This window comes from Yarrowia lipolytica, chromosome 1E (assembly GCF_001761485.1).
Source record: "Yarrowia lipolytica chromosome 1E, complete sequence".
In the NCBI taxonomy this organism is placed as follows: Eukaryota; Fungi; Ascomycota; class Dipodascomycetes; order Dipodascales; genus Yarrowia; species Yarrowia lipolytica.
In genome coordinates, this window is record NC_090774.1 from 2,695,470 (window position 1) to 2,707,615 (window position 12,146).

At 52.0% G+C, this 12,146-nt stretch overlaps 5 protein-coding genes across 5 annotated transcripts; 2 read left to right on the top strand and 3 right to left on the bottom strand.

The window, feature by feature from the left end:
- Positions 1-420: 420 nt before the first annotated feature.
- YALI1_E26971g (uncharacterized protein) lies at positions 421-1,659 on the bottom strand (the record flags this gene model as incomplete). Its single annotated transcript, XM_504281.3, has 1 exon — positions 421-1,659. The coding sequence occupies one exon, from the start codon at positions 1,657-1,659 to the stop codon at positions 421-423; it is 1,239 nt and encodes a 412-aa protein (XP_504281.3).
- Positions 1,660-3,266: 1,607 nt separating this feature from the next.
- YALI1_E26987g (uncharacterized protein) lies at positions 3,267-5,441 on the top strand (the record flags this gene model as incomplete). The annotated part of the gene is made up of 1 exon (XM_504282.3): positions 3,267-5,441. One exon carries the CDS (start codon positions 3,267-3,269, stop codon positions 5,439-5,441), a length of 2,175 nt encoding a protein of 724 aa, XP_504282.3.
- A 287-nt stretch (positions 5,442-5,728) lies between these two features.
- Positions 5,729-9,266, bottom strand: YALI1_E27041g (uncharacterized protein; the record flags this gene model as incomplete). Its single annotated transcript, XM_002143043.3, has 2 exons — positions 5,729-8,689; positions 9,039-9,266. 2 exons carry the CDS (start codon positions 9,264-9,266, stop codon positions 5,729-5,731), a joined length of 3,189 nt encoding a protein of 1,062 aa, XP_002143079.3.
- A 1,203-nt stretch (positions 9,267-10,469) lies between these two features.
- YALI1_E27059g (uncharacterized protein) lies at positions 10,470-11,429 on the top strand (the record flags this gene model as incomplete). The annotated part of the gene is made up of 1 exon (XM_504283.3): positions 10,470-11,429. One exon carries the CDS (start codon positions 10,470-10,472, stop codon positions 11,427-11,429), a length of 960 nt encoding a protein of 319 aa, XP_504283.3.
- Positions 11,430-11,560: 131 nt separating this feature from the next.
- On the bottom strand, positions 11,561-12,136 carry YALI1_E27076g (uncharacterized protein; the record flags this gene model as incomplete). Its single annotated transcript, XM_504284.2, has 1 exon — positions 11,561-12,136. The coding sequence occupies one exon, from the start codon at positions 12,134-12,136 to the stop codon at positions 11,561-11,563; it is 576 nt and encodes a 191-aa protein (XP_504284.2).
- Positions 12,137-12,146: the final 10 nt, after the last annotated feature.

Consider the following 12,146-nt stretch of genomic DNA (forward strand, 5'->3'; position numbering starts at 1 on the left):
GATAAGCAGAGTGGAACTATAGCGATTGTGTTGCTACAAGTAAAAAAATTGGGATTTATATGTTGTTTCCAAGGGGCAAGTGGCATGTGCCCATCTACTAAAGAGCTCCATGCCTGTTGTTGTTACTCCGGTAACACTTCTATAACAACTTCCAGGTAACACTGCGTGTTCGACATGAGTATTCAACTCACTCGTTAACCCCTGCATTGAGAGCACAATCGAGGCATCTCGATCACACGACTCGTGCGATATGCTTCTTGGCAGGACTCTCATTTCGATACACTTTGTTGTCTTATCTCTATCAATATCAAGCTTGAAGGCTATGTCCCGCAAGTTCGTTCGATCTACAGTGTGCTGGTACTTGCAACCACCTCAGGTTTCAGGTCATAAAATTAATAAATAAATGCAATCATGCTAGCACTACTCTTCATCGTCGTCCATCAACTCGTCCTCGTCTTGTCTATTGATGACGACAAAGGACAGACACAGAATAATAGCGCCAAAAACGTATGTTAGTGAGGGCAGCGACCGTTTGATAAACAGGTCGCCTGCCATGGCCAGAGGCACGGTGGCCCCTAGGCCGACGGTGACCACCAGCGGCGAGGTCATGAGCATGGCCAGCACCCAGAAAAAGTCGGACACCAGAGTAGCAGCGGCGTTGGCCAGCACTATGAGCCACACTTTCTCCGTTTGGGGCAGACCAAACTTCTCCACTCCAAGGTAGTCCAAAAGAGGGATGGTGGGCCACAACAGGAGAATGTTGAACAGACCCACAAAGCCCAAAAACATCTTTGTGTTGATTCGAGACTCGTCCCCGACCTTAACCTTGAGCAGTGTCATGTAGAACCCGTAAACCACCGCTCCAGCCAGCGCCAGAAGATCCCCAAAAACAATGTCGCTGGTCTGGACACCCATTCTGGTCTGAGTAGCGACGGAATCGGCCTTGGAGACGAGAAACACGCCGCACATGCTGAACACCAGGGCCAGAAGCTTGGTGGCTGTGAAGGCCTCGACGCCGAATGCAGATCCAATCACCAGGGTGAAAAAGCTTGACGTGCATGACAGAATTGTCTGCGAGCTGACGCTAGTGTATTTGAGAGAGGCGTTTGTGAGGAAGTTGGAGAAGAACCAGAGTATGCAAAACTGGAGCGAGAGAATGGCCGTCTGTTTGGTGCTCAGTAGCTCGTCCTCGTCCTGTCCTGTGAGTTGTTCCACGGACTTGAACGGAGTGAGTTTGGGCGACTCGTCCGAGTTTTCATCAATGACCGAGTACTCGGGGGTCGCTGTTTTGTTGCCGCGCACCTTGCGGAACATGGTGGGAATCAAATAAACGCTGAAAACCGCAGTGTTCATATATGTGAGGAAGTAGGGCTTGGGGTACTCTCCTGTGGAGAAGATCGAGTTGACCAGAAAGCCAGAAGCCACCCACAAAAGCACCACCAATCCCAGCAGAATCAGACCCACTCGCCACCGACGGCGTCTTAGCGCGCGGCTCTTCTTGTTATGTTTTTTGGCGGACGCGTCGAATTCATCAATGATTCCACTGGAGCCGGAAAGCGTGGGTCGCAACTCCAGAACCGATCCTCCGTTGTGAGACTGGCGTCGACTTTGAGAGCCCATACTGGTATAGTCGGGCGAAGGATGAGTCTCGTGTAGCATTTGTGTCTGTGTAGAAGTAGTTGCGAATCTTCACTGTGCCATTTGCTGTCCTTGCTTGAGAATGTGGGAGCGCTCTTCCTTATCAACCACTTATCTTTCCCCTAAAATTTTGGCTTCCCAAACGGGTAAAACGAGATGATGTTAGGTCACGTTACCTCAAACAATGCACTGCAGTTTTTTAGTAAAGTTATTCCTGAGCAACAAGCCCGTGTCACGTCCAAGAACAGATACAACCACCTTGCGTGGGGGGGGGGGGGCAAAGTGTCGATATATGGACCGCCAAGTGCTCGGACTACGATAATCGATCGATAACACGTGACATGCTCTGTTTACCATCGTTGTTGCTGCGGGCTGTGGCTTATCACTCCTCTCCAATGATGCCATCCCTAATTAATAACAACCGAACAAACCTTGTGCCGTGCGCCAGTTGTATCCGAGTGATGATGACATACTCGTACATGACTCAGGGCGGTTACTCGGGTGTGTGCATGAAAAGATGCAGTGAAGTGGATATCGTGGAGATGAAACGGAAACGATGTGGCGCATGAGATGAAGGGCCACAATGCGAATCCAGTCGTTGTCGTGTCCCGACGTCGTCCGTCCGTGTAACGACTCCATCCATCTCACACGTGTATACAGCCGATCTCCTTGTTACATTGTGGCTTGGTCACTTGATGGCAATTTCGCACTCGCCTCGAGTTAACCTCTCAGCCAGTGCTGTTTGGGAATGCACAGGGGCAAGAAGTGCGACCAGTTGAAGGCGGGGAAGAAAAGGGTCAAATTGGAGCGCTACGATGCCGCCGATAAGCCCGCAGGCAGTTCCTATGCCGTGTGTACGCATCTGATGTGCTTTAGGCGTCCTACAGCAGTATAATACGCAACTTGTACCAGCCTGTTTGCATCCCACTAACTTCCAACTTCCCAGTGAGACGAGTGAAACAAAACAGATGACGATAGCTATGAAAGTCGTATATAAGACAGTTTATGCGGGGGGACATACTAGCAGAAGGCTCCAGTTGTGTTTGGTAGCCTTTATGGCTTGTATAAATCATCGTTGCAGCTGTTAGTGTGCCAAAATATGGGGTACTCCTTCGAGATCAGTGGGATGAGGAGAGGAGATGCTGTAGCTACAAGTACAAGTATAAGTAGTGGTGGACAACATAACAAAACGGACTTGTCGTGCTACTGAAGTGGAAAACGAGTCTCCAGATGAACGCTCTTTAGTTTCTGTTGTTATACATGGTTCCTTTATCCGCCATTGGCCCATGACGCGTTCTATTCCAAATACGCACTACGATGCTGGATGCTGGATCACCATGAAGGCACCAAGTAAATTTCCAACTAATAAGTCAACAAACTCCGGTTAATTTGTTAATAACTGGCCCCAAAAAATTCCACGCAAAATTCAGGAAATCGGCACCCACCTGTTCATTGATTTTTTCACGCGCTTCTCGTACTTCTCACTCACGGACTTCTTCTGTTTTCCCTATATAGATCCTCCCGATCACATGACATCAACATGTGCATTTCCTGCATACGCGAGATGGTAAACGCGTTTCCAAAATATATTTCACAGCACATACGATACAATAGCATGCCCTTGGAAAATGTTCTCAAATACGCCGTTACGATCCAAGAGTAGAGACAGACACGCTGGTGGCCTCAAGTCGCGTAAGAGCGTGCAATGGCAAACAGAGACCGAAAAACACGACCCTCAAACGTCGACTCTGGAAGGAAATAGAAGCCCCAGGCAACCACACAACTCGTCCGAACTGTCGTTAGACGGATCCAAGCGACATCAGGATTTTTATGACTACAGTGAGGAGCAGGCCTTGTTCGATTTGCTGCAATCAGATCCCGAAAAGGTGACCCAGATGCTCACGGAGATGGACATCTCTGAAGAGGAGGAACATGGGCTACAGCAGGAAGACAAAGCATCTCTCGTGAACACAATTCAAGAACTGGCCTTAAAAGGGGCCGAGTACACGGGGGACGCGTTGCGCAAGGGCGTCACTCCTGCCGTCAAGGCTCTCCTGGCTGCGGCATTCTTCTACTACGTCGCTACGCATGTTTCGTTACCTGGTATCGGCAACAACAACAAGATCCCAGCATTCGAGCCTCCGGTCGAACCACCACAAGACATCTCCGAGCTGTCTAGCCGACTACAGAGACTCGAATCTGAGCTGTCTCGCGTTGGTTCGGATTCAGATAGCTCTTCTGAATGGATCTCAATCAACAAGGTGGTCATTAAGGAGCTTCCCTCAAAGGTGGAGTCCGTGGAGAAGGCGCTTGGAGGAATTGATGTGGAGGCACGAAAGCTGGGAAAGTCCATGGAGAAAATCACAAAAGATACCCGGCTTCTTCTGGACGACAACAGCGCCTTCTCCGATACTCAGAAGAAGTGTGTTTCGGAGCTGGAATCGCTCAAGCAGCAGCTCGTCAGACAACGAGAGGCAATCAATGCCATCAAGTCGAATGAAATGGATACCACGCCTGCTCTGGCTATTCTGGGAGGCACTGTTGAACGAATTGATGGAGACTTGACAAGATTGGCTGCTGATCTGGAGAAACAAAGGAAGCTGGACTCCAAACATATCACTCAGCTAGTCACTGAGGCCATTGAGAAGGCTGTGCCAGAGAACCGGCCTGATTTATTCATCGATACCAAACACCAATTTGAAGATTACATTGCCTCTATTGTTCCAGAAATCAAGGCCGAAGTTCTGGAGATTGTTTCTTCCTCTAAACATGCCACTAACGACACGGTTGACTTCTCTGCTCTCATTTCCAAAGCTGTGGCTCAAAAGGTGGCTGAATTGGACTTGGAGTCTCTGTTTGTTAACCCCGACGAGCTCAAAACAGTTCTAAATGAAGAGATTGGACAGGTGAAGAGCCATGTGGATGCCAAGGTTGGAAAGGTGGAAACAGAAGTCGCACAAGTCAAGTCAGAGGTTGGCCAAGTCAAATCGGAGGTGGACCACATTCAGTCAAACATCCGCCATATCGAGAGTGAGGTGGCTCAGGTTGAGGCCAACAAAACTTCCACATCTCGAACACCTAGAGAAGAGGGGGTTGCAGAGAAAATCATTAACTTTGCCTCGCTGATCAACGGGGCTCGAATAGATACAGAACGCACCACTGCTCTCTATGATCCCTGGAGTGGAAGTAACCCCGTGTACTGGGCATTCCGAAGATCTCTCTCTACTATGGGCATTGGAAAGCCTCTCGTCCGAAGACCCTGGGTGGCTCTCATTGGGGACATGTCTGGAGGAAGCTGCTGGCCTTTCAATGGACGAAGGGGCCAACTGGCAGTCAAGCTGGCCGCCAAAATGGTGCCCACTTCGTTCTCTCTACGACACGCAGTGGCAGCCGACGACATGTTCCTGGGTTCAGCACCGCGGTTCTTCAATATCTGGATCAAGGTAGACGACTCCAAGCTCAGAGACCAGATCAACACTGCGTCTGAAGCGTACCGCCCTTACAACATTCCTTGGGACTACATTCTGGTCGGCCAGTACGAATTCGACCCTGCCGAGAATGCCAATTCATGGTACCCAGTGCCCCAGAACATCCGCAACCTCGAAATCCAGACTGAGGAGACCATTTTCGAGTTTGTTGAAAACTGGGGCCATGACAGGTTTACTTGTGTGTATCAAGTGGGTGTCCATGGTGTTCAGGCCATTTCAGAAGAGGAGGAAGTTGAAGCAGAGGTGATTGAAGAGACTGAAGATATCACAGCCGAAGAAGATCAGGAAGATCAGTCTGTTGTGAAAGACGTCTAGACGATGTCAACAATCTAACATCGGTGTACAACATGTAATGTATCTAATATTTATCTACTAATATATCACAAATATAAGCAAACATATGCTAAATACGAGTATACCATGGGAAGAGATAATGTCAGTCCCCCGAGATGGCATGTTTACGGGTTCTAATGGTGCTAAAATCCCTTCATGGTCAGCAAGCTCACGCTAAAACTGCAATTCACCTCCATCATTGATTCCCTACGCTCGTCATTAATAATCGGTTTATGCTCTATATGATTGTTTCGTGTCATCCTCAATCTTCATCCTAACGAAGGATACTTCTCATTAAAATTGGCCTTCCAGTCATCGTCCTCGGTCATGACTCGGACGGGCTTTCGAGGGGGCAGATCAGGCTTATCAGGAGCAGTCGACAACTTGGGCGACTGCAGATGCACTGGCTTGGGCGAAGGTCGCGGCGGAGGAGCTCGCTCGTCAGTCGACACTCGAATGGGAGGTGCACTTCGAGCAGGAGCCGTGTTAACACGCGCAGGCACCGATTTTGTTGGGGCTAGTCCCCCATCTTCGCCGCCACCGTCAGACTCACTCTCGGTGTACTTGCCGTACCCAGAGGCGGTTTTTCGGGGAGGCGAGGGTCGTCGGTTGATAAGAGCATGAATCCGACCCTGGATCGAGCCGCTTCGCGAGAACCGCTTGTGTTTGTGATGCTCCCGCTCACGTGATCGACTACTGCCGCTGTCTTCGTCCACCCGCGACTCCACTCGGCTGAGATCCAGACTTTTTCGGGTCACTGGGGGGGAGGTGGCAGCTTTGGAAGCGGCAGCTTGGGCAGCAGCCTGAGCGGCCGAAGCAGAAGAAGACGAGCCACCAGCCGCATTAGCAACATTGGCCTTGGCATGGGCTCGCAGCTCCTCTTGGCGCATCTCGAACCGCTGCGCGTCTAGTGACTTTCGACCTCCGTCTCTGCTCCTTGAAGTAGCAGAAGTGTCGTGTCGTGAATGGCGCTCGTCCATGGACCGGCGTGACCGTCGCTCGGGCAGGTGATCCTCGTCGTCAGACACGCCCTCCTGCTTGCTCAGCGACTCAAACGACTTGCTCCACCGATTGTTGCGCTTGGGTACATTCAGATTGAAGGCCTTTTCCATGGTGGGCATATGTTCGTCGGCACTGTCTTCGTCGGTGTCCGTGTTGCCGCCGTACTCCTGGCTCTCTCGCTTGTGTCGGTGGTGTCGGTGGAGCATCTTGTTGATGCTGCGCCGTCGTCTATGGTCGTGGGAACCCTGGGGTGACGACAGGTCCTGTTTGGAGCCGCTGCTGAGGCTGCGGAACAGCTTCCAGCTGCTGCTGCCCTCGCGATGCTGCTGGTCCTGCAGAAAGTCCACAGACGAGTCAATGTGGTGGTGTGTGCGGTCGTCCAACACTACGGTGGTTTCGTGCTCCGAAAGACCGGTGAGAATGGCCTGCAGCTCGTCGTGGTCGTTGAGCGGCTTCCCGGTAGCTACAGTGGGGGCAGTACCTGAGTAGTCCGTGTACTGGAACTGGGGCACGTCCTCACCTCCATGATCGGACACGATGGACGCACGTGACGAGTTTTGTCGCATGTACAGGGAGTTTGGCCGGGCAGGTTTTCGAGGAGGAGGCATGGTGTTGGTGGGCGAAGCTTGAACCGGAATTTGGGGCAGAGGCTTGGGAGGTTTAGCAGCAGCAGCAGAAGCAGTAGCCACCGGAACAGCCATAGGTGTCGCTGCAGATGACACTGGGGCAGAAAACTCATCCCGATAACTTCGATCAACCTTCGGCTGGTAGTATCCTCCGTCATCGGACGATTCGGAAGACACAGTAACTCCTGCCAGGTGGGTAGACGATTCGGCAGAGGCGGCAGCGGAGTACTTGGCTGCCGCATCCTCAAGGTATGGATTGTTGGATTTGTATGACTGGACAGGGGGAGATGCACTCTTGGCTTTGAACGATGGAATGTTCACAGGCGCAGAGACGTCGTTGTTGTTGCTGTTGCTGTTGCTGTTGATGTTGATGTTGTTGGAAAGAGAAGCGGGTGCCGTCTGGGGAGACAGTTGGGGTGTGTCTTGTACCGGAGGAACAGGCATGGACGGCACGGGTGCAGGGGCTGAAGTAGCAGGAGGCACTGAGTTTCGAGAAATGTCGTACGAATTGTCCCGGGTGGCTCGTGCAGAAGCATGCTCAGACACGCCTCGCGACGGTGGCATATCCCACAGATTGTTGCTTTCCAACGACCGCGTGATTTCCTCCACTGTGGGGTACCGGGCTGCGGCCTCATCGGGATCAAACGCCTCCAGACTGCTTTGGCTTGCATTCCGAGAATGTCCCGCGGGGACCTCCAGCTGTGAAGATGCCTGCACTGGAACAGCTCCAGCTCCAGCTCCAACCACAGCCGAGGCTTGTTGGGCCAGCAGGGGAGGAGAAGGCTGGACTGGAGGAGAAGGAATAGCCGAAGAAGAGGGCTGCTGCACAGATCCTGCAGGCTGTCCCATAGGCTGACACTGTTCTAACGCCAGCCTTCGCTCCTCCTTGCGTTTGTAGTACGTCTGTGTGATGTGTTCGGGCACAGGCACGTTGCGCAGTCGACACAGCTCCTGGATGGTCTGGTAAACGTTTGGCCGGTTTCGGGGGTCTTCTCGTAGAAGCACGCTGATGAGGTGTTTCAGGCCATCCGAGTAGTGTGGCTGTTGCGGGAACGAAAACTGCGCGTTGAGCACCGCCAGCTGACCCTGCTGTTCAAAGGGTGTGATGTAGTAGCACAGCTTGTAAAAGAAGACTCCCAGAGCCCAAATGTCGGACTTTTCGTCAATGGGGAAGCCCCGCATAATGTCAATCATCTCGGGCGCTCGGTACTGAACGGTTGTGTGTCGCTGGATATCGTCGTCCAGAATGCGGAACTCAATCTGGTTTCGTGGTGGCCGCAGCACTGGGGAAACGGATCCAAAGTCACACAGCTTGAACTTGCCGTCGCCGCTGATAAGAACATTTTCAATCTTGAGATCTCGATGCAGTAGCGGTTGGTCCAGATAGTGCATGCAGAAGACGGCCTCGGCAATGTTGCTGCCGATGGTGAGCACTTCGGCCTCAGACAGCCGCTCTCGTAGCCGCTCGTTCATAAAGTCAATCAGGCCGTTTCGTGAGCAGTACTCCATGAGCAGGAAGACCTCGTAGCCGGGGCCGTTGGAGTTGCGGGCTGCGTGCGAGTCGATGTACTGCACAATGTATTCGTTTCCTGCCAGTCGTTTCTGGGTTAGTATGTAGTGTAACAGATATGTTGGTGACAGCGTTGTGTGTGGTGCGTTGAGTGAGAGCGGATGGAAACAGCGTTGTGTAGTGGCAACAGTTGGTGGCAGCGGTTGTGTTCCAAATACCATCGTTCTTGTAACCCCCATTGTCGGTCCGTGGTCGTTATCCAGGCATCTGAAGCAGTTCTTGTCATTAAAAAACCACTCGGTCGTTCAGCGGTTCATTTACTCAGACGTTTGTCACCCCTTCATCACTCATTCACGGTAATCGCCATCGCTGACCCTACCCACGATGTTCCAACCCACGCTGCCCACATTCTGCTTTCATCACCCCCCTAATGCTACTCACCATGGCGTCCACCTCGCATCGAAGCAGATTCAAACTGGGCTTGTCGGGGACGGCAACCCGCTTCAGACAGGCCACGCTGGAGCCGCGAAAGTCGGGCGAAATGTCGCACGTATACACATGCGCAAAGCCGCCCTCGGAGATGTATTTTTTGATGGTCACGGCATGCGATCCCACCGTGAGCTGGGTGCCCGGAGGATATGCTCCCGGCGGAGCCTCTTTGTGCGTCATGTTGTGGATGTCGTGTGTGCACCGCCTGCAATTGCTCGCTCAGCTAAGAGGTATGCTGTGTCGTGGTTTTGTAGGCAGACCGGTGAAGTGTGCTTATTACAACCAACGTAGTTGATGAGCTGTTATGACTGTGGGTTGGGGCTATGCAGGAGGGACACAGGTTTGGTGCATTGGGAGTGGCTAGACCTGAGAGGCCATGGTACAAAGGTATAGTATCAATGACTTTGGGTGCCAAGCCGCGGGTGGTGTGACCCCGCCAGACTGGTATAGATATATATAATCTGTTACGCTCCATCGTCTCTTCATTCATCCTTATCACTGCATTCTTACACACCCGCCAGTGACGTAATGGGAGTTACAACACGCACGGTCTTATATACATGTGTGTTGCGTGCACACCGGCTACAGTATGTGCGTTTCTTGCTCTAATTCCGTGTCCCAAGCCAACAAGGCAACCCAAGGTTACACTTGAGTCCAGGGTCTACAAGTAGAGATGCTGGGTGTGGGGGGGGGGGGTATGTGGATGAGAAGGTCACGTGGCACGATTATGAGGAGTGCATTTTGCTCGTGGCGGCATTAACACTGCTGACCGCCGTTGCTAGCCCGCTACTCCCTCCTTTCCATCCTACTTGATGTTTACTTCCGTGGTTTGCGTTGCTCCGGCAATCAAAGACTCTCAATATCTAAATTATCTCCATATTCGACAGCCTGCTTGTTTCAATCGGTCAGAACAAAAAGCAGAGCTATTTTTGGCCCTTCATGGAGCAGACACACACCCGCACAGGATATTTGCCACTCCACAGTCGCCACCGGACAGGGAAAAGGGTCGGTTATATAATCATTTGAGTTAAATTGAAAAACGCCAAGAACAATGTGAACATTGTGAACAACGTGGGTTTTTGCAGCTGACAATTGCGCAGTTAGTAGAGGGAGACCACCCAAGTGTGTGTACAGTTTGTATATATACGGCACACAGCAGTTATTATGGGGTCTGTCAAGCTGAACAAAGGTGTTGCCTTCGATTGGACATTTGGCTCCACACATCTGTTCCACATACAGCACGCGATATATCATCATTGGGCAATTCCTCTATATATAAACAGCCCTCTGTCTACGATGGATGTTCCTCCTCACAGCTACTGCCAAACCGTAAGAGGGCAGTTGGTACTGTAAGGTATTCTCTCATCTCCCAGGTTTAGATGCATGCAGTTGGTGAACACCTTCAACCTTAACCTGGCTACAGCCATTCATACCAGAACAGCACCAAAACAGCACAGCGGACACCTAATGCCATCCACGCCGTTTTCGTCGCCTATACAACAAAATGCCGTGCTAGCCGCCCCGCCGTTCGATAGCAACATCCCCCTTGCGGTGCCGGGGCTCGTCCGAAACCCTTCCCATATGCACCGAACCAGCATTGTGGAAGAGCTGGAACGTCACCAGCAGGACCAAAAGGCGGATCAGGAGCCTGGCTCTGTGTCCGATGCGAGCAATTCCGCTCTGCAGGAGTCCTCCGATCCTCGGCTCTCCACCACAGACAACACAAATACTCCCGAAATCAACGTCAACGATCAGCAACAGGAACAGCAGGTTGCTTCTGGAGAAGACACCGACCCTCCCAGCCCACGCATGAAGACCATCGTCAAGCCGCCGCCCATTAAGGTGGTGCCCCCGCTCAACTTTGGGCCAGTGGAGCGAAACCTGTACCGGTCTGGACAGCCCGAGCCCATCTCTTTCCCATTCCTTGAGAAGCTACGTCTCAGAACGATTCTGTGGCTGGCCGTCGAGGACCCCAGCGACAACTTTCTGGCATTCGCAGACGACCACGAGATTGTCGTGCACCACCTGGGACTGGTCACCGAAGGAACCAACCCTTGGGATCAGCTAACGGAGTCGTCCATCGTGGCAGCCCTGCAAATCATCATGGACAGAGACTCGTATCCTTTGCTGGTGTGCTGTGGAATGGGCCGCCATCGTACAGGAACAATCGTGGGCTGTCTGCGACGACTGCAGGGATGGAACTTGGCCAGTGTCAGTGAAGAATACCGACGATACGCGGGATCTCGAGGAGGTCGAGCTCTCATCGAGCTACACATTGAGGCGTTTGACACGTCGCGGATCATTGTGTATCCAGAAAGCGCTCCCGAGTGGTGTTCTTCGTAGCCTTACGTCTAAGGTCTAATCACATATTTATCTATCGTGCCTTGCTTGTCTATAACTTATAGCTTTCTTTCCATTCAATGTATAGTTACCGTCCCATGCTTATACCCTTGTTAACTTGTACCCATATTGTATCACTGCACAACGTGAATGTTGAAGTAGACCACCGGCAACTGAGTGGTCTCAAACGTCACGTCGGCCTGGATTCCCAGAGCGGCCAGAACTCCTCTAATGACACCCACGGGGAACCACAGGTACGGAGTAGCCCCCTTCATGGTCTCGACCTGGCCTCCCTTGGCACTCATGCGTTGACAGCCTCGAAATTGGTTCTCCACAAACACAAACGTGCCTCTGTGGTTGGTTTTGAGATGGTCCACCTGCTTGTTGTACAGCAACAGCCACACGTCTTTGCAGATGAACTTCATCATGTCCAGCGTATCTGCAAAGTGTGGTCGTTCGTTGGAGAAGCTCTCGGCGATGCCCCGTCCCACACGGTATCCGTATCCCTCCACCCGGAAGTACACGTTGTCCAAGTGGCTTTCCGAGTCCACCAAGTATCCAAACGGAGCCATTTTGGAGCCCTCTTCCGGCTCTGTCAATTCTTGCGACACTCGGAGAGCTGCAGGGACCACTTCTGCCAGCAGCAGCTCCAGTGCTGTGCTCGAAACCATGCCCTCGTCGGCCGATAATGACTGTCGAGGTGTTGCCATTGTGTGTTTG